The sequence below is a fragment of the Chrysochloris asiatica genome, unplaced genomic scaffold, assembly GCF_000296735.1.
Source record: "Chrysochloris asiatica unplaced genomic scaffold, ChrAsi1.0 scaffold00117, whole genome shotgun sequence".
Classification (NCBI taxonomy): domain Eukaryota; kingdom Metazoa; phylum Chordata; class Mammalia; order Afrosoricida; family Chrysochloridae; genus Chrysochloris; species Chrysochloris asiatica.
Genome location: NW_006408635.1, coordinates 6,051,414 through 6,079,268, shown reverse-complemented (window position 1 = coordinate 6,079,268; position 27,855 = coordinate 6,051,414). Strand labels below are relative to the sequence as shown.

General features: G+C 45.1%; 1 protein-coding gene across 2 annotated transcripts in view; it reads right to left on the bottom strand.

Annotated features, from left to right (window-relative positions):
- ARID1B (AT rich interactive domain 1B (SWI1-like)) overlaps positions 1-27,855 on the bottom strand; it is a 533,326-nt gene that overhangs the window by 141,928 nt on the left and 363,543 nt on the right. For both annotated transcript variants that reach the window (XM_006868451.1, XM_006868450.1), the window contains one exon: positions 18,792-19,035. In XM_006868451.1, the coding sequence (XP_006868513.1) occupies positions 18,792-19,035 (244 nt within the window). The remainder of the gene's footprint in view (positions 1-18,791; positions 19,036-27,855) is intronic.

The window sequence follows — 27,855 nt, the reverse complement described above, 5'->3', positions numbered from 1 at the left end:
GAGCTTGAACTGCTGACCTTGTGGTTCAAACTGGCTTTGCAGTCCAGTGCATTAACTCACAGCACTATACCAGGTGGTTAGTGGTTATAACGTGCCATGGAGTCAGTTCCAACTCATAACGACCATGAGTAAGGTTTCTGAGGCTCTGTATCTTTATGGGTAGGGGTGGCTTTGAACTTCTGAGCCTGAGACTGGCAGCCTTGCTCATAATCTACTATACTACTAGGGTTCCATACATATAGGGGAGCTCTGATGGCGTAGTGGGTTATGTTGGTCGTATCGACCCTGTACAGGGTTTCCAAGGAGTGGCTGGTGAGTTTTAGCTGCCAACCTTGCTTTAACAGTCCAGTGCTTATCCTACAGTGCTACCTCAGGACTCCATCACTGCTAATAGGGTGGGCAAAAAATGGATTTTCAATAGTGCACAGCTTATCAAATGTCTTAGGCACTGACTCGGATGAGTTAGAAAACCCACAAATTACTTTGAGTACAACATCTTTGTGTTCAGTGTCTTCTATTTCATTTGCTTCAAGAAAAGGAAACAAACAAACAAAAAAACCTCTCTTATCTCACAAAATCCACGAAGCAGGTGGACTAATACCAACCCAATGTGCTCCAAAGAGAACGTTTCAATACGGAATCTGCTCCTAATTCACCTTCACGGTTACACTGAACAGCTTTTCTCTCAAGTTCCCAAATGTGGACTTGCTGCACTTACTGTTGGCCAAAGTGGGGGATGTGCACAGGGTTCACTGTCTGTCTGAAATCGGATCTCACTCTTACCCTTACTAGTCATGGCTGTTGTTGTTAGGTGCCGTCACACATCACAGTGACCCACGCACAACAAAAGGAAACTGCCTAGTCCTGAGCCATCCCCATTGCTGCCGCTACTGTGCCAAGCCATCTCCTTTTGGGGGGCGGGGGAGGGTGTCTTACTCTTGGTCGCTAACCCTCTACTTTTCTAAGCATGACGATCTTCACCAGGGACTGGTCGCTCCTGACAACATGTCCAATGTATGAGAGCTACTTAGGAGCATTCTGGAAGCGCTTCTATCAAGAGAGATTAGCCTGGTTTTCCGGTACTACATGGTACTTCCAACATCCTTTTCCAGCATCATGATTCAAATTCATCCATTTTTCTAGAGTGTTGCTTATTAACTGTATACTTTTCACATGCATATGAGGAGAATAAACTACCATGGCTTGGATCAGGCGCACTTTAGTCCTCTGAAAGTGACATCTTTGTTCTTGAACACTTCAAAGAGGTTTTGTGTGGCAGATTTGCCTAATGTGATACGTTGTTTGATTTCTTGACTGCTGCTTCCACAAGCACTGACTGTGGGGTTTCAGCAGAATGAAGTCTTTGACAACTTCATCCTCTTCTCCGCTTATCATGATACCCTTTACTGTTCACAGTGCCCTCCCAACCTCCTGCCCCCCCTAAAATAATATCTTCTACTAGACCCCTATTAGAAGATACTCTATTGGGGGTTGGGATGGAAGGGTGGGATGGGCACTGTGAACCCATTTCTTTAGTGTGAGCCCTCCCACCACCACTGCCACAGAGTCCATTTCGACTCACAGCGATCACGTTTGGGGATTCCGAGACTGTATTTTATGGGAGCAGACAGCCTCAGTTTGCTCCCTGGTGGGTTTGAACTACCAATCTTGCAGTCAGTAGCCCAATGTGCCCCCAGAGCTCTTTTGGATCCATACAAAGGGGGATGGAACAATCTCTCTATCCTCCAAAAGTAACCACAGGAATGTGATACTTCAAAGTTCGAAGACAAATCCTTCCATGACTTTATACCTAAAAAGTTCATTCAAAATCAGGCTTGGATTGCCTGAATCCTCATCAAGATCATGCCAACAGGTGCTGAAAAGAGCTAAATCTGGACTTCGGAGGCATGCTTCACGCTGTCTGAGTCAGCTGTGCAAGCAATGAGGCAACTCCCAAGATTCCCTGAACTTGACAGAGCAGGAGAGCTCCCAGAGTCCTCCTGAAGAGTCACATACCTTTATTCTAAACCAACAGTCAAAACCCTGCTGGCGGCGGGTTTTCAACAAGTCCCCCTCCTGAGGCCTAAGGGTTACGAGTCTCTTTATTAACAGATCCTGGCAAACATCCAAGACAGAAGAGGCTACACAGGCCTATCTGTTGACAAGGGAAACTCGAAAGTGAGTGAGTATGATCAAGTTTGTGTGCAAATGATGCCCTTCCAGGGGCTGGATGTCCAATGCTTCCTGCTTCTGGGTTTTTAATTACAAACATCAACTCATTATACTCCCCAAACACTGCCATGGAGTCAACTGTGACTCACAGCGACCTGGTTTTTAAGGCTGTAGATCTTTATGGGAGCAGAAAGCCTATCCACCTTCTGTGGAGCTGATGGTGGGTTCAAACCACCAACCTTGTGGTTAGCAGCCCAGTGCTTATCCTACAGGGGCACCAGGGTTCCTTGGTATTCACAGCATGTTTTGATTAAACAGAAACCAGATTCTAAAAACTTAGAGCCAGGTGATTTTTTTGTATAAAAACACAGTCAACTGTCATTGTTTGCAGCTTAGTCTGAGGCTACTGTAAATTCTGAATGAGCAAATGTTGACTGATTAATCCCAGAGAGAGAGAGAGAGAGAGAGGGTTGGGGCCCTATGAACCTCTGGTCACAACCTTTTCATCTGCCAAACTGTTGGAAGACCCCTTATTTAAGAGATGCTGTGGATTTTTTTTAACATTGAACCCAGCCTGGCACCACTACAACTTGTGCCTGAATGAAACTCATCTAACATATTGACAGCCTTCCTGCTAGGAGAACTATTTGTTTGGGGGCCATTTCAAACAGCGAAATCATAAAACAAAAAGCACAGAACTTACAAATACAAACAATGTGGTGCTTCAAAGGATACCTGTTTACAGTTGTTAAGTGTCATTAAGTCAGTTCCGACTCATAGTGACTGTAGAGGATTTGAACCGCCAACCTCGTAGTTAGCAGTCTAGTGCTTAATCTACAGCACCACACCAGGACACATAGGAGAGCTGAAACAAGAAGACAGTGTCCTCAGTTGGGAACACGTGTGTTGAGCAAACAAAATTCCCTTGCTACTCTTCACAGCATACTGTAAGCATGGGCTTTTGAGTTACTAGTAAATTTTAGCGAGTAGGCAAGTTCGCAAACATAGAATCTGAATAAGAGTAGTCGGCTGCATAACCTTCTGACAGTTTGGAGGGCTCATCTGTGACTGGGAAGATCTGTGCAAGACGTAGTTTCTGATGGTACCGAGACCTGATTTCACCCTGCAGTAGCTGCTGCTACCTAACCTGGCCAGGCTCCCGGCTCCCCGGCAGGAGCTCTGGCTAAGTGAATTCAAACTCTGTTTCTTTATAGACAGAAGGACATTAAAATAAGACACAAAACTTTAAGGAAAGCTTAGTGTTTAGTGCCACTGAGCCGATTCCGACCCATAATAACCCTGTATGGGGTTTGCGAGGAGCGGTTGTTGAGTTTGAACCACCGACCTTGTGGATCAAACCAACTTTGCTGAATGCTAGTTAGATTTAGGTGTGGAGATTTGAATGGGAAAAAGGTAATAAGAACACAAGTGTGATTTGGCTGAAATAGGAGCTAGTACAAGGATGTCCATCTTTGGACATCCTGACTGTGTCAAGAGGTATTCCTTTGTGAACGTCAGAGCTGAACTGAAAATCCGCTCCGTTTTCAAGGAAACATCCTGGTACAGTTCTCTAACATGTGGGGGCGCCATGAGTTGGCATAGACTCGATGGCACCTGGTTCATTTGTGTGTTTCAATGGCTTTAAAGGTCAGCGATACAATTCAAAGGTCTTGGGTATGAAAACTCACTTGGGTGGGGGGTGGGGGTGTATGTATATTTGGATACGACCACTCACCTTCCCCTCTACCAAGAAGTCTACATGCACATCGCTGGGTTATCTCTAAGCAAAGTAGCCGGTTCTTAACTTTCCTCAGGCAGAAAACAAGACAGAAATAACAGAGCAGCTACCAGAAAAATCAGATCTAATCCTCGCTTTGATGTGAAGTGAGAGGCAGGGGAGGGGGAACCAAAGGGAGCAGGCGGTTTATATTTCTCCCACCAGCACAAATTAATAAAAACAAAACCTAATTTCCCCCTCTCTTATCCATTCTTATTTCTCCTCACAATATTTTTCCTCTTTCTAAGATTCCACCCCCCTCTTTCTTTTTTTTTTTTGTTTGAGGAGCTTAATATTTGGCTGCCTTCTGACGAAATGGGTATAGTGACAGATGAAAGACTTGTATTCATCGTATAATTCAGAAGAAGGGGGAAAAACCGACTGCTGTGCATTTAAGATTCTAACAACCTTGCAATTTTGTATAGTCGTTTCCCCACCCGCTCTTTTGAAGAAAACGGCTTTTATTCTGTTAATAGCTAACCACAGTCGCAGCAGCATGGATCCGATTAGCAGTTCTTACGGTACAAAGGGGAGAAGGGGAAAAAAAGCTGTGAACAGGGTTGCCAATTTGTCCACCTGGGCCCCCAGGAGGAAGATTAGATGAGGCGCCTGCCTGCTCTCTTTTTTCCACTTGATCGCTGCTCCGTGCCGCCTGAGAGACAGGCCTTTTGAACGCCAAGGCACTTTCTTTGCTTTCAAAAAAGTTTCCCCTGTTGCAACCTCTCTAGTCACAGATCTCCCACTCTGGGCTGCAGCCCTCGGTGGCCACTCTCTGCCTGTCAGCCGGGTTGCTGAGACAAGGGCCACACGTGGGTGTCCACGGCCTAGGAGCTGCGTTTCAAATAGCAAACACAGATGGGGTGCTTGGTGTACCCTGTATGGACAAGGGGCCGTGGTTCCTAGACCAGATGCTGATAGCCATGGGCAGTCAAGTAAGATAAACCATCTAGAAAGCAGACATTAAAATGTAAGGAAACAGCACAGGAGAGGTAAAAATTAGGACTGGAAGATGGCATTCTGGCATTAAGGCAACATGGTATCGAGATATGGAATTAAGTTATCAACCTAGGTAGTAAAATAACATAGTGTTATGTAAAAAGGAGGCCTGGTGGTGCAGCGGGCTAAGCATTGGGCTGCTAACTGACAAGTCAGTGGTTTGTACCCACCCGCCCTCTCCGTGGAGAAAGATGAGGCCGTCTGCTCCCATAAAGCTCTACAGCCTCAGAAGCTTCAGGCAGCTAGTGCTCCTCGGTCCTATACAGAGATGTAGTGCTCCTCGGTCCTACACAGAAATGTAGTGTTCCTCGGTCCTATACAGAGATGTAATGCTCCTTGGAGCTATACAGAGATGTAGTGCTCCTCGGTCCTATACAGAGATGTAGTGCTCCTGGGTCCTATACAGAGATGTAGTGCTCCTCGGTCCTATACAGAGATGCTGTTAGGTTGGACCTTACTCCTAGGCGCTAGGTTCCTCGGCTAATATCTAAAAGCTTTAAAGTTTTTGTTGTATTTGCCATTGCACTAAATAAGGAGCTCTGGTCGCATAGTGGTTACGAATCAGGGTACTAACCTCAAGGTTGGCAGTTCGGAACTACCAGCTGTTCCATGGGAGAAAGATGAGGCGTTCTGCTCCCGTAAAGATTTGCAGCCTCAGAAACCCTGTGCAGGGTCGCTATGAGTCGGAACCGATTCCTCGGTACTTAACAACAACAATAACACTGCAGGATAATGCACTGGACTGCAAGCTTGGTTTGAACCACAAGGTCGGAGGTTCAAACCCACCAGCTGCTCCTCAGAACCCCTAGACAGGGTTATTGTGAGTTGGAACCAACTTGATGGCACTTAAAACATTTCTTTTGTGATAAAACATAATGCTTCTAAACCCTCCCTTGGTATTGTCGTTGTTGTTAAGTGCTGTCGAGTAGGTTCCGACCCATAGCGACCCTGTACAGGGTTTCCAAGGGTGTAAATCTTTACGGGAGTAGAAAGCCTCATCTTTCTCCACGGAGTGGCTGGTAGTTTCGAACCGCTGACCTTAAGGTTCACAGCCCGATTCGTAATCACTACGCTAACAGAGCTCCTTTTAAAGGTAAAGAGAAAACAAAAGTGTTGTACTATGCTGGAAAATGTTAAAAAACAAACAAACCAAAAACCATCAAAACCCAAAAAGTCAAGGTTTCTGACTGGAATCTTTGTTAAGGTGGTATATAAGCAACACTTGACTTTATGTACCCTTTCAACTTGCTTGGACAGCACAACGTACACTATGGCATTTGTTTGGGTGTTTAAACAAATGTTTTTTTCAAGTGGTAAATTGTACACATGCCTTGCTTACTCTTTCTAAGCCTGCTGGCCTACAGAGGTTGCTGGGGAACAGGGTCCATCTCTACACTGGGTCAACACTAGAGCCGCTAGGCAAAGGAGGAGGCACCAGACACTTGCCCACGGTCGCGCCTCTTAGGAAGGAACAAGCCAAAGACAGGGTTTGTGTAGCAGCTCAACTGTCGGAATTGACTGCACAGGGGTGGGGTGGTGGGACGTGGGGCATCACTTCAGAGCAGCAAGGTTAAGTAAGGGTTGTGGGACCAGAGAGAGGAGTTCACCCAAGGGCAGAGCTCCCCTAGGGAGCTTCATTCTACTCTTGACACACTGGGGTTGTCACAAACTGGAATCAGTTCATTGGTAACTGGGTTTGGCTCTGGGTAATCACAAAAATTTCCCATAGCCAATCTAGTTTTAGTGGATCATCTTCTTTGAAGACAGAATTGATCATTAATAATACATTTTGTCTGAAAAAAAAAAAATTGCTATTGGTATTAAGGAGTCCTGGTGGTGTAGGGGTGCTCACTGAGAGGTCGGCAGTTCAAACCTACCCATTGCTCCATCGGAGTACCAAGAAACAGTCTGCTGTGAGTCAGAACTGACTTGCTGACAGTAGGTTTGGATTGGGGCTGTTGCTGTTTGGGGATACTGAGTTTTGACCCATAATGACCCCCTGTGGCAGAGTTGAACTGCCTCAGACAGTTTTCAAGGAACACATCACCGGGCCTTTTTCCTACCAAGGTGCTGGCTGGGTTCAAATTGCCAACTTCTTAGTTACCGGCTGAGTGCTTATGCATTGTGCAAACAGGGCTCCTAAGAAAATAATGAAGAAATGGCACAGCAGACAATTCCAGAATTCTGCTCCAGTATAGGTGGCAATTTCTGTCTGTAGAATGGATCCAAATCAGGCTGGGTCTGTAAATGTAAAGATCTAGTTGACATCAACAGCCCTTAAGACCAGTGTATCAATTCTGTCATTAAGGAGAAATATAATAACAAGATGTCATAATGGCATCTCCAGAAGGGAGGGAAAGAGATTGGCCCCCAAACTGGGAAAATGCTACGATGGGTGGGAAGATGGCTTCAAGCACGTAACAGGAAAGGTTGATGAACCAATGTGACTGACTTCACAACTCTTTTTTTTTGAATTTCTCTTTTTTCCAAGAGAACTGTGAATTCTTTGATGTGGCCAACATTTATTGAGTGTCTCTTACTTACCAGTTATTGCTTTTGGCTCTGGGGATACAAAGAAGAACGTGTCACTCATTGGCTATTGGGTGACCAAGGGGGCTTGGAGAGTTGAACCCTATTCAGACTTTGCAAAAAGGAAGGTACTTGAGTTAGGTTTTGAAGGAATTTCCTAAGCTGATGTGAGTAAGAGGGGAATTCTAGGACAAAGGAATGTGATTCTTGAATTCCACTCTAGGGAAAGGTGTGACACAAAGTCATGGTCAATAGTATCAAACAGGGAATCCAGAACTATTTGCCTCAACCTGCTTCTAATAAAAGGATCTCTGGTGGTTCAGTGGGCTAAGTGTTGAACTACCTGAAAGGCCGGTGGTTTGAACCCACCGGCCCCTCTGTGGGAGAAAGCTGAGGCAGAGAACTTCTGTGAAGACTCACGGCCTTAGAAACCATAGAGAGTACATCCCCTCTGCCCTGTGGGGTTGTCGTGATGACGTCGTAATGGCAGTGGGTTTGGCTTTTGGTTCTGAGCTTCTAATAAAGAACAAGGCTTCAACACAAAAAATAACACCCTTAGCTTTGTTGTTAGGTGCTGTAGAGTCGATGCCAACTCAGCAACCCTATGCACAACAGAACGAAACACTGCCTAGACTTGAGGCAGCCTCGTGATGGTTACATTTGAGCCCAGTTGCTGGCACCTCGTCAGTCCATCTCATTGGGGGTCTTTCTCTTGCATGACGTCCTTCTCCAGGGACTGGTCCCTTCTGACAACATGTCTAGAGTATGAGAGACGAAGTCTTGCCATCCTGGCTTCTAAGGAGTATTTTGGCTGAATTTCTCACAAGTCAGATTTGTTTGTTCTTCTGGAAGCCCATGGTACTTTTAATATTCTTCTCCAACACCACAGTTCAAATGCATCAATTCTTCTACAGTCTTCAGTATTCCTTGTCTTAACTTTCACATGCATATGTGGCGCACCTTGGGACTGTCAGGGGCACCTTAATCTTCAAACTGATATCTTCGCTTTTAACATTTTAAAGAGATCTTTTGCTGCAGATTTGCCTAATTGAGTCCACATCAACTGATTTCTTGATTGCTGCTTCCATGAGTGTTGATTGTGGATCCAAACAAAATGAAGTCTTTGACAACTTCAATCTCTTCTCCATTTATCATGATGTTATTTCTTGGTTCAGTGATGAAGATTTTTGTTTTCTTTACATTGAGGTGCAATCCGTACTGAAGGCTGAGGTTTAGTTATCATAAAACTATGAAAACTTTCTGTCTTTTTTCAAGTAGAATCTTAAATGATATGATTATTGACTTTTGTGCGAAATGGACTTAAAAGTAACAGTTGTGAAAACAAGGCATTCTGTTATGAAAACTGAATTTGGCCTGAGAACTGAATTATTTTATTGTGATAATTTTTTTCTGTGACATTATATGCAATCGAGCTTTCTAGAAAGGTCAGGACAAGATGGCGATATGCTCCCCTAGAAGACAAGAGCAATTTAGTGCTAAGCTCTCTTGTGACCTTCACATACATGACCATATTCAGGAACACCAACCTCCTTTGAAAACATGCCCTGGACGGGGCTGCCCTTTCCCGTTTCTTTGTGTAGTGTCTGGAAGACCCCACCATCCTGGCTTTTGCCCAGGAGCACCTGGCATCACTGGAGGTCCCTTCTCTGTTTCTTTTACCTGTTTGTGGTTTCCACACCTTTACGTGCCCTAAACTCAGTCCCCAGAATTCTCCTCTCAGGATTTCTCAACCTTGGCTACACGTAATAATCACCAGAGCACCTCATCCCAGACCAATCACACCAGCATTTCTGGAGTCTGACCCAGACATCTGTCCTTCCCCAGGATGCTGTGTGGGTGGCCAGAGCTGAGAACCACTGCTCCCCACGCATTACTTGGTCAACAGTCCCTAGACCACAGCCTCAGAGTCCAGTGGATCTTGTTGAAAATGCTCACCTTCTCACACCCACTGAATGGGAAGTTCAGAGTGGTATCCAGCACACTGCACTTTCTCATATTCTGGGTGACACTGATGCCCACTAGACTCAGAGAGATCTGTCTCCAGACTAACTCTCGCTCCTAAGCCCCTCAGAGGTATCTAGAATGGAACATGTTCACACAAAATTCTGAATGTCCCCTCAAAACGGATCTTCCAACCTCAGTAAATAGTTCTACCATTTGTAGATTTCTTAGGCTAAAACCGTCACCCACCATTGTGCTTGGTGCACCCCCAACTGGCACCAATCTCTGCAGTCTCCCTGCTCCCCCAAACCCTCAGCACATGGCCCATGCGGCAGACAGAATGATGTTATTAACTTTCCAGGGGTTTCTTGTCACACTTGAAACAGATTCCTAAATCCTAATTATGCCTCGGAGTCCACAGGTGGCACCGATGCATGTGTACTGGACTGCTAGAGGAAGGGTAGCAGCTCTCACCCAGAGGTTCCTCAGAAGAAAGTCCTGCTTCTAAGGGGTCCAGCCACTGAGAGAGCTGTGGAGCAGACGGACTCTGCACACGTCAGGTCATCATGGATCGGAACTGACCGCCGTTCTTCACAAGACAGGGCCCTACATGTGGCCCTTGGCTTCCCTCTAAGTAGCTGCCTACCTATTTTGTTCCAACCCCCTCCTCAGAAGGTCCCAGTGACACAACTCCCTTGGGGTCCCTGGCCAGGCAACACCAAGCACATTACTGAATCAGGGTCTCCACGCTGCCACTTTCTCTGCCCAGACTCTCGCTGGGCTGGCTCCTATACTTCCTTCGGGTTCTCGTTCAAATTCCAGCCTTCCCTAACCACTGTTCCCTCATACCATACCCTCTCATCCTGACTCTGTTCAACTGTAAGTTACAGACTTGTGTCTTCTTCATGAGGACTGGCTCCTTGGTCTTCCACACCAAACCTACCCATTCCATTCCATCCCCTGGTCTTTGACACAGTGGTCACACAGATGGCATGCAGTGCTTGTCTGCTGAAGTAATGAATGAGGAAAGGCAGCCATGAATGAAGACAGGAAGGACCATGAGTAATGGACTAGTTGGTTTTTCTGGGGTATGCCCTAATGGTTCCAGCAGCAGAGGTGCAACCTGGGACTTTTAGGAACCATTCGCCACATTAATACAGCAAGGGCATGTTCTTGGCATTTCAGTTGTGTGCATTAATGGCGTTTGCAAGTACAAACTTCTATGTCACTTTCTGTTTGGAAGGGAGGATATCAACATTAACAATCTCTAGTTATATCATTTATAAACATGCAGATGTGGATGATTAAAGATTAATGCCTTTTAGGATTGGTGTCGGCATTCCGTTTGTCTCGTGCCGAAACCAATTCTACTTTGCATTAGTCAATGACAACCCACATCACCCCGTTATGGAAGAGAAACCAAAGGTGCAAGCGTGTGAACGCAGACTCAGTGATGAAACTGATTAGTAAGAGACTTAACGGCTCTAATCAATCAACACATCGTCATCATCCGGCTCCAGGGTTCTCAGAGGACAGGGACATAAACACAAGCCACTCTGTAAAACACTGGCTACCTTTCCACAGCTGCCATGGATCTCCTTAGAAAACACAGCAGTAGGGACCACACATCTGTAAACACTAACTCTCAGGCAGTCTGACTACACAAGCATCATTCATTGAACACTACTTCCCAAAATGCAAGCACATGACTTCTGACACTATTCCCTTTTAGACTAAAATGAGCTCATGAGAACTCGTGACTTCCATTCTTAATTCTTACTCTTCATTCCCTGTGGCGTTGCAACAGGGCTGTGTACTGCTGATTCAAAAGCAGCCACAAAGCTCAGTTTCAGCACAAGTTTTGAGCAGTCTGTTCCAACAATGAAAACACAGTGAACAGCGTGTCTAAAGGGCTTCTTCAGCAAACTATATGTGTGTGTATATGAAGAAAAAAAAAAAAACCAGCCGAGAAGTGGGAGTGGACGGCTGGGCCAACCACAGGGACGCCTTAGTCACTGCTAACAGCACCAAGCAAGAAAAAGGCACAAAAGAACGCCCTGGTGACCCACGGCTTGTCTCCACTTCCATATGCAGAGCACCAAGAAAGGGGCTAGAAAAGGAGCGAAGGCTTAAACAGTCCTGCATTAGTTCAACCAGCTGGAAAAGCATACTTTGAGAAATTCCTAATAGTCTCTTATTTCTGAATCGGGTACAAAGAGGTGGGAAAAGGTTACATTTAAAATTGGTTGGAATGAAAGAATTGGTAGTGGGGGTGGGAAAGGTCAGTTAATGTTTTTGAAATAAAAAAAGAAATATTCATTCTCCTTGAAGTTATCAAGGGTTTCATTTAACTTGGATCCACAACTGATGCCCACGGAAGCAGCAGCCAGGAAATTATTGGATAAATCTGCGGCTCAAAGTGTCTGAAAGCAAAGATGTCACTTCGAGGACTAGGGTGAACCTGACACAAGTCAGGGTGGTTTCCGTCGCCTCATATGCAAGTGAGGAGTCCTGCTGTGCATTTTAGGGTCCGCACTGGACTGCTAACCACAATGCTGGCAGTTCAAACCCACCATCCGCTTCACAGAAACCCTGTCCAGGGTGGCTATATGAATCAGAACCAACTCGATGGCACTTAACACACATCCATGTATGTGAAAGCTGGACAGTGGATAAGGAAGACTGACGAACTGATATATTTGAATTGTGGTGTTGGAGAAGAACAGCAAATCTGTCTTGGAAAAGTACAGACAGGATGCTCTTTAGGAGCCAAGAGGGACAAGTCCCTGGAAAAAGAGATCATGTCTGGTCAACTAGAAGGCCAGTGAAAACCAAGAAGACCTTCAGTGCAATGGACTTACACGGTGGCTGCAACAAGGCGCTCAAACATGGCCAAGATTATGAGCATTGCATTGGACTGGGCAGTGTTTTGGTCTATTGTACAAAGGGTTACAATGTGTTGGAACCAACTTGTCAACACCACCACCCCTCATTCCCCAGCTAGCAGGGACACCTCAGTTGTGCCGGGGGACAGAGGTGAGCAAACAGGGGCACCGCACTGGCTTCAAATGCCAGGATCTGGCCAGATCAGCAATAGGGAGCCCACCCTACACACACAGCCCTGACCAAAGCACTATGTCTCTACAACAGGGATCTGGTTCTGAATTGTAAATCAACCTTTTAAAGAGGACAGGCTGGGCATCATATTACTAATAACGGAGCTGTACAGAATTGCAATCTTATCTTTCCAAAAGACAAAATAGACTGCTGCTTTCTTAACTCTCGCTAAGTATCATTTGGAAAGGGTCTGAAATTACTGTTTTGTCTAACATACAAATATTTTACTTTGTCAGGGAAAAAAACAACAACTCCTGGTGTATATTTGCCTTGGTTTGTAAGAACTGCTGAATTGATGTTTTTGGTGCGGCCCCAGATTAAAAACATGTATATATCAATGGCATTTTGTGTTTAGTCCCCCACCCTACTCCCTGTCTCAGCTTCCAATAAGCAAGCATCCATCTCCCTAGCAACAAGGGGCTGCCTCCAGAGAGACCAACGAGGACTGCCAGATGGGGGGTCTTAAATAAGGCCCCCAGGTAGGGAGACTGCACTGAAAACAATGTAATTCCATGTCACTTCTTTTTAGAGATGCTACTAATGTTATAATGAAGGGAACTGCCTGAGAGCCATTTGCAGCAAGAAATCAACTTCGAATATTAGCCTGAGTTTCATTAAGCAAGGGCAAACGAAAACGTGGAGGATGCTTCTATTTAGGGTTAGGGTTAGGCTGAAGCCTGAGAGATTCCAACTCCAGGGAGAGAGGAAAAGAGCAGGCGCCCGGCGTTCCTCTCAGAGGGGCTAATCTTGATAAATTAGACCAGGAACTATCATTTCCTCTCACGGAACCCCTTCCTGCTCTCTCTGGCCTGTGACTGACTCTTCACCGAGATTCATTTTTCTCTTTCCCATTAAGGCGTCCTTCCAGGCTCTGCTTGTCTCAATGTCAAATTAAGCAAGAAAATGAGTTTTTGGACCAGAATATCTTCTTGTTTCTACCTGTGGCTAGATGGTTTCATATGGAAATCTCCTATGCTCTGGCCTGCTAAGGAGAACTGGGTGAGCGCTTAAATTGGAGAACTCTACGCAGACAGCGGGGCTGCCGTATTTCATCTTAAACTGCGCCATCCTTTTCTGGACTCCCAGCTCTAAGTGTCAGAGGCTCCCCTGAGGAGTGCAAGTCCATCACAGTGGTTGGTAATGCTGGGAACATCTCTCCCCATGCAGGGCTGATGCGGTGAAGCTCCATTCAGAGCATCAGCTTTCTCTATACAGGAGCAGGTGCTTAAAGAGAAGGACAGCCTCTTAAACCTGTGATCCTTTTCAAAGGAGAGCAACTCAAGTTACCTGCTGTCTATTAATTTGTGTGGATAGAGGCTGCAATTACGGGGCTCTGGGGTGGCTCCCCTAGGGGGTGCGTGGGCAGAGGTATTCATGGGGGGGACAAGTTGTGAGGGTGAGACAAGGAAGCCACGAGTGCAGATCCTGAGAGACAATAGACACAGGGCAGTCTTCTTTGCGCCTCCTCCAGCCTCTCAATCTCGCAGTTCTTAATCTCCCTGAGCTACAGCCTCTTACTTTCTCACCCCCTACAGGTAGCCTTCAGTCAGGAAAGGGGATAGGCCAATCAGACACCTTAAACAGCAAGGTACAAACAAATTAAAGAAGAGAGAGGGAGCTTCACTTTTGTCGTTGGTGACACTAACTTTTGTTTCTGTCTAGGACAGCCTAGAAGAGGCTGCCTTTGATCAGGCTTCCCGCAATCAACATCCAGGACCAGGCAAGAGAAAGAAGGGCTACTTGTCAAGGTGCTAATGTGAACCACGAATGGGCCTTCTGATTTCACATAATCAACGGCCTTTCTGTTGTCAGATGAAAGCGGATGACTTCACTTCATCAAAAACCACATGTGGCACAAATGACAAAGTTGGGGTGGGGGTGGGGGGAAGAATGGAAGAGGGGAGGGTAACAAACAACAACAAAAAATAATTTGCGTATTTATGATTACGAGTCTTAGCTCTTCTTTAACAAAAATCAATGAGCTTCCAACAGCCATCAGGGCATTGCAAATTCTGATGTGCAGGGACGTCCATTAGGCTATGAATGGTTTAGCACTGTCTGCCCTCCCCAGCCTTTAGCATGTGCCCTCCTTAATAAACCGCTGCCATTTACAGCACAAGGAGAGAAAAGCTGACAAAAGACTTTGGTTAATAAAGTAAAAATGAAAATGAAGGTGGGCTTATTTACATTTTTGCTTTGTTAGTAAACTAGAATGGTGTAGGCTCTGGAGCCAGCCGAATCAAGTGGAATTAATATTGCTGAATCTTCCGGCAACTCCAATGCCCTCTGGAGGTGTGCTGTCTCAGTGACCACAGCTGCGTGAAGCAGGACTGGGCAGAGTGTACTAGAGACCTTACAGTGCCACCAAGACCGCGTGGCCTGTGCGCTTAAACCATGCCAACAGTCACGTTAGTGGGTAGCCCAGGAAGCTGCCAACACCACCTGTGAGGGCATCATTTCTTAGCAGGAACATCCGAGCTTCTCAATTTCAGAACTGCACTCAGCATTGTTAAGTGCCTTCGAGTCGGTTCTGATTCATACCGACCCAGTATAGAGTTTCTGGTGGGTTTGAAGCACCACCTTGCTGTTCAAATTGACCTTGAAGTCCAATGCTTACCCTGCAGCACCACACTCACTAGATCGGTGCAATTTAAATGTGTGTATCCAGGCACACCTTGGAGTTGTTTGTTTACTGTAACTACCACTTGGGAAGAAGAAGCGATTTCACTTCTCTCCCCGAGTTTAGATGAATCCACATGGAGAGGAGAGAGCAGGGAAGAAAGTGAGAAACAGGAGCTGTATATAACGGTACAGCAGAGACCTGCTCACCGCTGCTCTCCAAGATGTGTTCAGATTTCACAACCAAGGTTGAAGTCTGTCCCTCCCCAGTCACATGCAAACAAAGGCGGTGGGGTCCCTGTGGCTTCTGATCCCACAAAGCCTCCTTAGAAGCTCACAGAAGTTGTGCCCACCACCACACACTGTTTGTCGGGCAGCGAGATGGGAGGGCAGATTTGGAGAAATGGTTTCACAGCCGGACAGGAGTCAGCCCTTTGGGAGGCTCTGCTTGTCCCCCTTCCTGGTGCTTCTCATTAGGGACCATGGCCCTTTCTGGGCAGGGATGGAGAAGCCAGCTGGGAAAGCAGTATCCGGGAGAACTCCCACGTTACTATGACTCTGCCTCACTCTGGCTGGCTGTGACGAGGATCTAAGGTGACAGACAGGTGGCCAGGAAGTAACAGGAGAGAGGTGAGGGCAGATCTGCAGTTTGAAAGTTATGGCAATGGTGGAATTTGGCAGTCATGAAATGATGACGAAAGTCATCCTCCAGTTTTCAATCTGATGTGACTATCCTCCATTTTGCAGAATGTGGATTTTCATGTAACAACCTGTTTCTGGAAACCTAACGATGTAGGTAAGTGTGGAGTGGGTTTACGATGAAAGGTCCAGGTCAAGGTTGTGGACTGCTTCCTGGCTCCTCTGTATGAATTAGGAAAGGACACCCCTTGATGGGGGGAGCAGGCTGCATGTCAGCTCTCAATGGCCCCTTAGCACCCATGTCCCCTCGAGATGAGCAACCTGATCTTTGGTTGTGTCTCAACTCAAAAAGACTGAGCAACCCAGGACCTTGAACTTCATCTAGTGTCCACTGTTATGCTTGACTCCTGCCAACCCCACTGCAATCATTGTGCCTACGGTATGAATGAAGGGTTTTTGCTGTTGGTAAGTGTTATTGAGTTGGTTCTGACCCATAACAACCCTGTACAGGGTTTCCGAGGAGCAGCTATGGGTTCGAACCACTGACCTTGTGCTCCAGCGCCACATCAGTACTCCATAAATGAGGTAGAGGTGCACTATCTAACTAAACTGTTTCTGTGCGGAGACAACAGTTAAAAGTCTCAATCTCTGAGATACAGACTTGTCTTCTTAACCTTTCAGGCCACATCTCCCAGAAGAACAACTGTTGGCCTATCTTTTTTAAAAAGTTGAGTCCCTGGTGGTCACCTGGTTAAGCACTCACCTGAAAAGTTGGAATTTAGAATCTACCCAGAGCACCTTAGAAGAAAGGCCTGTGATACTCTTTAAAAAATGAGATTTGAAATTTCTGTGGAGTGCAGTTCTCTGTAACACATGGGATCATCAGGACTTGGAAATGACGCCATGGCCGCTAGCTTCATGTTGATTTCTTGTGCTTTTCCTACCAGCTCTAGTGGAGCTACTGGGGAACTTTAGGACACATGTATCCTGAATTGTACAAGAACATCATCGGGCACAGAATCAGAAGACTTGAGGGCACCACCGTGAACGCTACTACTACGATGAACAGTGATTAGCACGGACAAGTCTCTAGGAAGGACACCTGTACTCATCATCATCACCATATGAATTAGCACTAAATAGTTATTAGTATTCAAGATGCTTATTGCTATTACTAGTTGGAGTAATGCTAACTAGCCTAAACGAGCCTGCTTTATGTGCAAGAACACATTTAATCTTTCCAACAGCCCTGTGAGATGTGCTTATTTGTAAATGACAGATACAGAATCTGACACAGACAGGGCTAGAAGCTTGTCCAAGGTCACAAAGCCAATTGTGGTGGATATACAAAAAGAAGATGGTGCAGATGGATCCATTGCAAACGGGAGAATGATGAGCAATGCCATCAAAACGGGTCATCAGATTTTCTAACAAGAAGAAACACTAGCATTAAGTAATGTTACTGTTTCCATGTTTATATAAGTCTACGTTATTCAGCTTTACACTCAGACAAGATAGTTAAGAATTTACCTGAATAATGTATCATGGGAAAAAAAAAAGGTGGAACTTTTAGTAGAAGTGTATGAACTTACATATGTTTGTTGTTATGTGCTGTCGAGTTGGTTCTGACTCATAGTGACCCTGTACAGGGTTTCCGAGGCTGTAAATCTGTGCAGGAGCAGAATGCCTCATCTTTTCTCCCACAGAATGGCTGGTGGGCTCAAACTGCCAACCTTGTGGTTCACAGTCCACTGCTTATCCTATGGAGCCACCATGCTCGCTGAACTTACACATACACAAATATAATATATATAATTCATATTATATATATGTGTGTGTGTGTGTGTGTGTGTGTGTATCTGTATACACAACACCCAGCAATAACATAAACATAAACATGTTTTAAAAATGCAAAAGCAGCATAATGGTACAAGCGGGTCCAAAGAGTGTTTGTGCTTTTGAGATGAAATAATTACCAGAAAAAGCAGTGACCAATTAATATCACTCTGATAGGACACTAAAAGAGGGGCTTCCGGCAGCCACCTCTATCATGTTAGCAAAAGCTACATGACAAGCAATCACGTGGCATGTGTTGATGGTTACGGGGTGGACCTGAATGGATAAAACTGGATACAAAATATCTGTTGAGGCCTGAATTCGAGGTAACGTGGAAACCAGAAATAAGCCCAAGTCCAGCACAGAGAAAGCACAGGACACAACAGCTTTCGGACTGCTGGAAAAACTGGACACAGGCGCTAAGAGGAGCATAAACTGTTTGCATCCAAAAGAAGTTAAGAGTTTAGATCAGCAGTTAAGACCCAGAACGTGGGCTGACAAATTAAACACTAAGCACCAACCATAAAAATATTTGAGAAAAGAATGGCAATTGTATTTATTAAGACAGGGGTGGTGTGTGCCACTGAGCCATTCTGACCATAGTGATCCTGCATATGGTTTCCGAGGCAATACATCTTTACGGGAGCAGAAAGCCTCATCTGGGGCAGCTGGGAGATTCAAACTGCTGACGTTGCGGTTAGCAGCCAAACACATAACCACTGCGCTACCAGAACTCTTTATATTAAGACAGAACTGTTAAATAAACAGACAAATAAATAGCTAATTCTAGTCAACGATCTCTAATTTAGTGCGATTTATCAACAGATGATCTGACTTGGTGGAATCATTACATACACATATGTTAGCCAAAGACCGCATGTCATGGTTCTGGCACGAGGTAAGGTAAATGTACACACAGGAAACCCCCAAGGACTTGGTGATCGCATGAGCTGGTGTAATACCCATCACTCTTTCTGCATCATTACGGACTGGGACTTCTGGGTGCTCAGGAGACAATTCATCAAGTTGTACTTCTACACTGAGAATTTCCATAGGGCCCCCCCTAAGGAACGGTGCTGTGGATTGGCCCTAGGCCTGTCCTTCACTACAGAGTGAGGTGCAAAATGATTAAGAAATGGAATACCTGGGATACTTGCAGGAGAGATTGGGCCAGACCTTGACTGGTTGCTCCCGACAGGAGAGCCCACGGGAGAAGGCGATGGGCCCCCGGGGATGCTGGCGAGGTGCGGGGACGCGTGCGGGGAGAAGGGGGACTGGGCAGGGTTGCTCTGATCCCCTTGGCTGCTCGTGGACCCGGAGGCGCTAACTGCTGAGCTCAGAGTCGCTTCAGTTCCGGTGGGGAGGTCGTCAATGGAGCCAGACAGGTCCTGAGAAGGAAGGAAAGGCGTGTGAGTGAGCCATAGGTGGGAAACAACAACAGGGTTGACACACCGTGGAAAACATAGTCACTGTCACCAAACAAAACGGACAGAAGTTGTTAAATGGGAGCCTAATATGTTGGGTAAACTTTCACGGAAAACACAATGAAAAAGCACAAACAAAACCGTATTTGGATCAATACCCGATCAAAAGACCATTTAAAAATCACAACAAAGGCCTCTTCAGAGAGAGGAAGCACTTCTGGGTGATATCCAAGCACTGGGTTCCTGCCTGCCAGACCGGGGACAACTAAGCAGGTCTCCACAGGCGGAGGCCTCAAGGAGAACACTGCTGTCCGGTCAGATCCATTCAGCGGATCATCACTGACTTTCTTTTCAGTCTGCTGTAGTGTGGGAGCTCTGCAGAAACGGGGTCACCATATAGCCACACAAAGGGCATCCTGGCTCCAAATCAAACCTGGGTCTCCCGCACACACGGAGGTGAGACATTCACCCCTGAGCCGCCAGTGCCTTCCTGAGAACAAAGCTAATCTCCCTATAACTGAATAAACCATCCTTTCCTCTCAGCAGGCAGCACCCCATCCAATGAACCAAGTGCAGACAGTACTTTCCGGGGGGGGTCATTCACCATTACAATATGACAGGGGTCCCTGTACTTAGGAGCTGACACTGGAGAACAGCTTGAATTTCAAACTGGGTGATGCTAATGTGATGGCAGTCAAAGTTTTAGCCAAACTTGTTAGTGAGAACCTTTTGTTTTAAAATAGTCTACAGGGTTGTCATTAAAATAAAGAGTGATGTATTTTTTTTATCACCACTTGTCTATCTGTTGGCTGTACAGTGGGGGCTTACACACACCATTGTGATGCTGGAAGGCATGACAGTAGGTCCTCCTTCCTAGTCTGTCTAAGTCTGGAAGCTGCAGACACCTCTCCACCATGGGCTACCATGCCAGTAATTAAAGCACCAGTAGCAAGCCTTCCATATAGTCTACTATGACAAAGAGAAATAGCATTGCATTAATTGTCTAAGAGAACTTTTTAAGCTCTAACCTGAAGTACAAAGCTGTCAGTCATAGGGTAATATTCATACGCTTGCAAGAAGGTCAGTTAATATGACTATTATTCAAATGTATTCACCAACCAGTTAAGAGATGCAGAGACTGAGGAAATCTACCAACTTCTATAGTCAAGAAATTGGTGAAACTTGCAATCAAGAAGCATTGATAATTACTAGTGATTGGAATGAGACAGCTGGAATCAAGGAAGAAGATTCTGTAGTCAGAAAATACGGTGTTGGTAAGAGAAACCACACTAAGACCTCACGATGAAATTTGCAAGAACAATGACTTACTCATTGAAAATATCTTTTTCAACAACATAAATGGCGACTTGTTCAACCATTTGCCAGCTTGAATATACGTGAATCCAATCAACCACATCTGCAGAGACAATGAAAAAGCTCAGCATTATCAGCCAGAACAAAGCTAGGGGCTGACAGTGAAAGAAAAGACCACCAATGCTTATATGCAAGTTCAAACTGAAATTGAAGAATTAAAACAAGTCTATGGGAATCAAAGGACGTCCGTGATGATACCGCATCTGCATTCAAAGACCATCAAGACCAGACTGGATGCACTGAACACCAATAACTGAATACCAGATGAGTACTGGGATCACACCAAGAACATCATACATGAAGAAATAAAAGGTCACTAAAAATACAGAAAAGCGAAACATGGATGCCAGACGAGACTGGAACTTTCCCTTGAATGTAGAGAAGTTAAAACAAATGGAAGAAATGATGAAGTGAAAGAGCTGAACAGAAGACTTCCAAGGGTGGCTTGAGAAGACAATGTAAAGTATTATGAAATGTGTAAAGACCTGGAGCTAAAAAGCCAAAAGGAAAGCACACACAGCATTTCTGAGAAGCTGAAAGAACTGCATAAAAAACTTAAGCCTCGAGTTGCCAACGTGAAGGATTCTATGGGCAAATGATTAAATGAAGCAAGAAGCATCAAAAGAAGATGCAAAGAATTCAGAGTAACTGTATCAAAAACAATCAGGCATCGTTCAACTGTTTCAGGAGGGAGCAGATGATCAAAAGCTGATGATGTTGTAGGAAAAAGTCTAAACTGCACCAAAGACAGTGCAGAAAAATAAAGATGCAGGAATTGACCGAGTACTAACTGAAATGCTTTAGCAAAGTGCTGCATTGCTGCAGGTGCTCACACTGTCTGTCCCCAAAATAGAACACTGCATCTTTGAACCATGCTTCTTCAATCTGTATTTGTGAAGCAATTAACCAGAAAAAAGCTGGACTAAGCGGAGAACACGTCATCAGGATTCCGGGAAGCTTCATTAACAACTTGCATTATGCAGATGATACACAATCTTGCTCACTGAAAGCAAAGAGAACCTGAAGCATTTATTCAAGAAGATAAAAAATTACAGGTTTCTGTACAGATTATTCTTCAATTTAAGAAAAACAAAATTCTAACAATGGGACCAATAAGAAGCAGTATGATAAATGGAGAAAAAAATTGAAGTTGTCAAGGGTTATATTTTATTAATTTGGATCAGCAGTCAATAAATCCCATGACACATTGTACTGAGCTAATCTGCTGCCAAAAACTCGTTTTAAAGTGTTAAGAAGCAAAGACATAACTTTGAAGACTAAGGTGCACTTGACCAAAACTACGGAATTTTCAATCATCTCATATGTATGGGAAACCGGGACAATGAGTAAGGAAGTCCTAGGAAGAATGGATGCTTTGAATGATACACTATCGGTGAAGAATACTGAATGGGCTGTCAGAAGAACAAACAAGTCTGTGCTGGAAGAAGAAGAGCCAGAATGTTCCTTAGAAGTGAGAATGGTGAGGCTTCTCACACACTTTGGACATGTTATCAGGAGGGACCAGTCCCTGGAGAAGGGCATCACACCTGGAACACTGGAAGGTCAGCGACAAAATAAGATCCCTAACGGATGGACTGACAAGTGGCTGCTCAAACTGGCAAGAATTTTGAGGATGGTGCAGGAACCAGACCAGTGTTTTGTTCCGTTGTGGGTAGGGTCACTATGAGTCAGACAGACTCAATGGCATTTAACAACAATTGTAGAAATTAATTCCTTTGCAGTCATAGTGGCAGAAATGAGTCCTTATCTTTTATAACAACTTTATGCCACACAAATAATTTCATAATGTCATCTACTTTTATCATACACCCTCGGAGGCAATTTCTAAAGCCCACTGGACAGACACAGGTACAGCTCTGAGGAAGGGGACAGGAAGGAGGAATGACCCGCCCCCATCCTCATTAGAATGTGAGGAGGAACGAGGGGGCAAACGTGCAAGTCTGCAAATCCAATGGACGCTGAGGGCTCGATGGTGAGAGAGCTCAAATGGTAGAGTTGCAGTTCACACGCTCTTGTGTCGGTGATCCAAGACTGAATACTGCAGGATGGGGCAAGACAGGATGCTAGTACTGGGATTTGTGAAATGAGGGCTTTGACAACTGGCGTTAAGGAAGATGCCTAAGATTCAGAGTGTGACTCAAGACTGGAAGTATGAAACGGACAAGATGGAGCCTGGTAGGAATCATAAAAGTCCCCGCGGAAACTCAGGCTTCCGCTTAGTCCCCCACGCCTGCTACAGTCTATCTGGTGTTGCATAGTGACCCTAACACAATGGGATTCGACTGTTACGCTTCGTACTGTTTTCAAAGGTTGATTTTTGGAAGTAGATTCTTCCTGGGCTGGCTTACTCTGGATGTTGTATTCAGCGTCACAGCAACATGCAAGCCTCCCTGACACACAGGTGGTGACTGGCTAAGCATCGCACCTGGGTCTTCCACATGGAAGGTAGGAGAACTCTATCACTGAGTCACTACTGCCTTCATTTCCAAAGCACAGCTGGAAAAGTTCATAAAAACAAAAACACTGCAGAAAAATATCAGTGTCTTATGCCAGAAACCAAACAAAACAATTTTTCTAATACAAAGTAATCTTCAACAATCAAATAATTGTAGTTATGAATAACAAAGGTAACAGAAATGGAGTAGTCAGAAAATACCACCCCTAGAAACAGTATCATCAAATCTTTCAAAAGAAATTGGGCAAATCCAGAGAGAGACTTGGTAACTTTAGAGACAAAACATATACGCATGTCTGCTCTGGGCACATGAGATGCACGTTTTGTACATATATACCTGGTTCTTGTTGTTATATGCCATGGAGTTGGTTCCGACCCATAGCGACCCTGTACAGGATTTCCGAGGCTGTAAATCTTTACGGGAGCAGAAAGCCTCATCTTTCTCCCGCGGAGCGGCTGGTAGTTTCGAACTGCTGACCTTGAGGTTCACAGCTCGATTTGTAACCACTACGCTACCAGAGTTCCTTTATATACCTGGTAAGACATCCTATTTTACTTGGCTACTGAGTTTGACAATCATTCTATTTAGACTTTCCAAATTGAACACAACTTCTGTGAAGCCAGGTGCAGACAGAAGCAGGCTATTCAGCGAGAAGCATGGGTCACTATGAGTCGGAACTGACTCCATGACACGTAACAGCAGCAGCAGGTGACATACCAGAGCAGAAAGGAGTCACATCAACATGAATGGCAATTAGCTGAGTTCCTCAAAACAAAACCTGGGTTAACAGGTGTGCACTGAGAGAGACGCTGCTGGGCTGCAATCCTCCTCTCTCTCCCACCTCAGGCCGAAAGCTGACTCCCTGCTTCTCACTTTCTCAGGTGGGGTGGGGGGTAGTGCAGTACAGGTTCTAGATCATTTCTTAAGTATATGCCACCCAAGGATCTCCTTGCTAACCTGATGCCACCAACTGATAAAATGCAAAGAAACACACCTTTAGTCTTTCCTTCAAGTAGGAACTGTGAACTACAGCCTGTGGGGCTGAACTGGGCTGGGCCCGAGCTATTTCTACCCATCCCAGAAGTCATACATTTTTAAATGACTGAAAAAGTTTAAAAAAATAATAGAATAGGTGGTGACATGTGAAAAATCGAAGAAATTCAAAGATGGTGTTCACAGACACTACAACGCAAGCAGCCATTCCTTCAGACACTGTCGGTAGCAGCTTTGGGGTTACAGACACCGAGTGGATGTGATGGAAACCATATGACCTGCAGTCTGAAGTATTTATTGCTATTCATCATGTAAAGTCCAGACGTTCTGTGAAACAGAACCTTCTGGGAGTCCATGTCTAGATATCCTGGGTACTATTGCAGAGGCAATGACAGTTGGGAGGACAGTGTCTGGTGCGGAGGGACAGGAAGAGAACTGAGCCTGCCACCCTGTCTACTGGCCAGAAAAAGCCCAAGACCCCACGGCCATTGCTGTGTCCTCTGCCTCACCTGCCTGTATCCCACCCGTGGCTCAGAGCTGCAAGAGTCCAGCTTTGGAGTCTTTGAAACCATTTGTTGTGGCTGATAGTAAGTGTCTTCTAGTTGGTTCCCATTCGCAGTGAACCTGGGTTTCAACAGCTGACTCTGAGGTTAGCAGTTCAGGGCTTATTGTACAACATCACCCCGGGACTCCTTCCAGGCATTGCTGTTGTTGTTAAGTGCCCTGGATTCATTTCTGACTCAAAGAGACCCTGTAGGGTTTCGAAGAAGTGGTTGGTGGGTTTCAACCACTGACTTTGTGGTTAGCATTCAAGTGCTTTGCCCTACAGTGCCACAATATGGGGGAAATAATAATCCAAATTTTTAATGAGCAAAAGGAATCCTGGTGTGATGCTATAGGTCGGTTTACACTGCCAGGTTGGAGGTTCAAGCTCACCAGCTGCTCCTAAAGGAACCCTATTTAGGGTCGCTGTGAGTCAGAACCAACTCAACGGCACTTAACAAAAACCAAGCAAAAGAAGAACTGCTTTCCCTTAGAAACAAACAAACAAACAAACAAACACCCTTAAGAGACCAAGGATGTATCTATCTACAGTCTGACATTAAGCAATGCATACCTATACTGTTGGAGTCCTGGTGTGGCGCTGGGGGTTAATGCGTTAGACTGCACAGTCAGTTTGATCCATGTGGTCAGTGGTTCAAGCTCACCAGCCACTCATCTGAAACCCTATACTGGGTTGCTATGGGTTGGAACCGACTCAATGGCACTTAACAACAACCATGTGTACTATCTGGCCCTTAGAATAAAAATTTGCCTACTCTGCTTTAAGGAACACCAAAGGTATGTTAGGAGAGTAACTACTGTCTTTGCCTCTTTGTTGGGGGACAAACACAAACCAGAAAGGCCTTAGTTTAACTCCCAGTTGCAGCTGGTGGCTTTGAACCATTGACCCTGTCATTCAGTGCTGTGCTGATACAACAGTGCCACCCCATGAGTCCACAATCCCCACTTGTGAAGTGCCATCGAGTGAGTTCTGACCCATAGCACCCCTGTACAGGGTTTCTGAGGAGTGGCTGGTGAACTTGAACCACTGACCTTGCACTCCAGAGCACTAACCCACAGCGTCACACCAGGACTCCACATGTCCACTTGCTGATGTTTGTTGTTAAGTGCCATCGAGTTGGTTCTGACTCATAGTGACCATTTTAGTGTTTCCGAGGAGTGGCTGGTGACCTTGAGATTCAAACTGCCCTTACAGTCCAGCATATGAACCCACAGCGCCACACCCGGACTCCCAATGCCCAAGAGATGCAGCTAATTTACACAAGTTTCAATGCGAACTCACTCTTATTACCATAGCCATTGGAAGACAAAGCTTTAGAACCAGATATAGTTTTACTTTTGAAGGTGTCATAATAAGGCTGGGTGGTGGGTTTTCTGTGTTACATATACTAAATAATCTCTAACAAATGAGCATTATGAATGAACAAAAAGATCTGCCCAACAGGAATTAGTTTAGAAGGAAATATGTTTTTCATGCCTCTTCAGAGAAAAAAAACAATGGTAGGTAATCTAGAATGAAACCACTTTTTCTCTATTACACTACATAAGGAAATGACACAGAAGTGACAATGTAGAATCAATTAAAAAAAATCCTTAATTGTAGTTAAATAATTGCACGCAAACTTTTCTTGGCAGAAAACAAATGGTAACTTAGAAATATTTGTAATTCTCCAGACGACTAGCAGATTCCTTCCCTGTCCTCCCTTAAAAATTCCAGGTTCTGGCTGAAAAATGCTCTAAGGATGGGCCTTCCATCAAGCTTCAAAGGCATCAAAAACATTTTCGTTATTAAACAAGCTGATCAAGGAAACTGTAAGAGGAAAATAACGAAACGGTGGCCTTCTGACTGCTCACATGCCTTCAGAATTTCAGCATCAACTAGACCTCAGCGAAACAAAAGGGTGATAAAAGAGATATAATTTCTGTATGACTGTAATTCACACACATAGCTTTTATATGTAAATGATAGAGAAATATTCCCGCCCTGTAGATACTTTGGGTATCCATATGTATAGCGATCTTAAAGCAAGTTAATAAAAGAAGTTCAACAGTGGTTTCAGCATTCAGCCTAGTTAACAAAGAAGCACTGTAACTAATACTCCTCTCGAGGACAATTTAGCCAGCAGGGCACCAACTCTATTTTTCTTTTATAAGTACCATCAGATCTATGAGGCCTGCAAAGCACTGAGAGGCACTCACTGCGCATCTCATTCTAACCGAGCGCCTGCAAGCTACCTTGCTTCCAGTTACCTCACTGCAGAGCTGGCAGGTGAGGTCAGTGCTGGGAGGAAGGTCTCAAGTCAGGGGCTGGAGCCCCCACACCCCAAGGCGTTCAATGGCTTCAAGGGCTCATGCTGAGTTAATGTACCATTAAAATCTTGTTGGGGGAGAGGTGGTGTTTCAAAATCTGACGTCACTCAGAATACTGAAGATTGTCCAGCATCCAAAAATAATTCTTCTAACTTGCTCTGTAAACTTTCATCCAAACCACAATCAAATGTGTCATATGTGTGTGCGTGTATGTATATATATATATATATATGGTAGTGGTTATGGGCCGTGGAGTCGGTTGAGACCCTGTACAGGGTTACCGGGGCTGTGAATCTTTATGGAAGCAGAAAGCCTCATCTTTCTCCCGCAGAACAGCTGGTGACCTTGCGGTTTGCAGCCCGATTCGTAACCACTACGCTATCAGAGTTCTATATATATAAAGAGAGAGAGAGTGTGTGAGTCCCGGTGTGGTGCTGTGGATTAATGTGCTGGACTGCTATGTCGGTTTGAACTGTGAGGTTGGAGGCTGAAGCTCACCAGCTGCTCCTTGGAAAGTCTATACAGGGTCATTATGGGTCGGAACCAACTCAACAACACTTGACAACAAAATGAGAAATATCTCTCTATGGAGTCCTGATGTGGCACTGTGGGTTAATGTGTTGGACTATAAGGTCAGTTTGAACTTGTTGGTGTTGAACAACAACATCTTTCCATGTATGAATTAGTCGTAAGGCTACAGAGCTGATCACAGAATGATTTTTGTAGTGCTTGAAAGTCTTCAGTATTCTGAGTGGCGTCAGATTTTGGAAACAAACAAACAAACACCTCTCTTCCGACATGATTTTACCAAACCAAACTGATGGCAAGATGGTGCATTAACTCATAAGGAAGCCGTGAAGTCATAGTGACTTTACCAGCCACCCCCTTAGAACACCACGGGGTCTGGGGGCTCCAGCCTCTGCCCTAACACCTAGCTCTAGATGGAATCCTGGCTAGGATAAACACTCAACTTCAGGTTGCTTTGATCCGCAAGGTCAGGGGTTCAAGCTCACCAGCCATTCCTCAGAAACCCTATAAAGGGTGCCTATGTGTTGGAACTGACTCA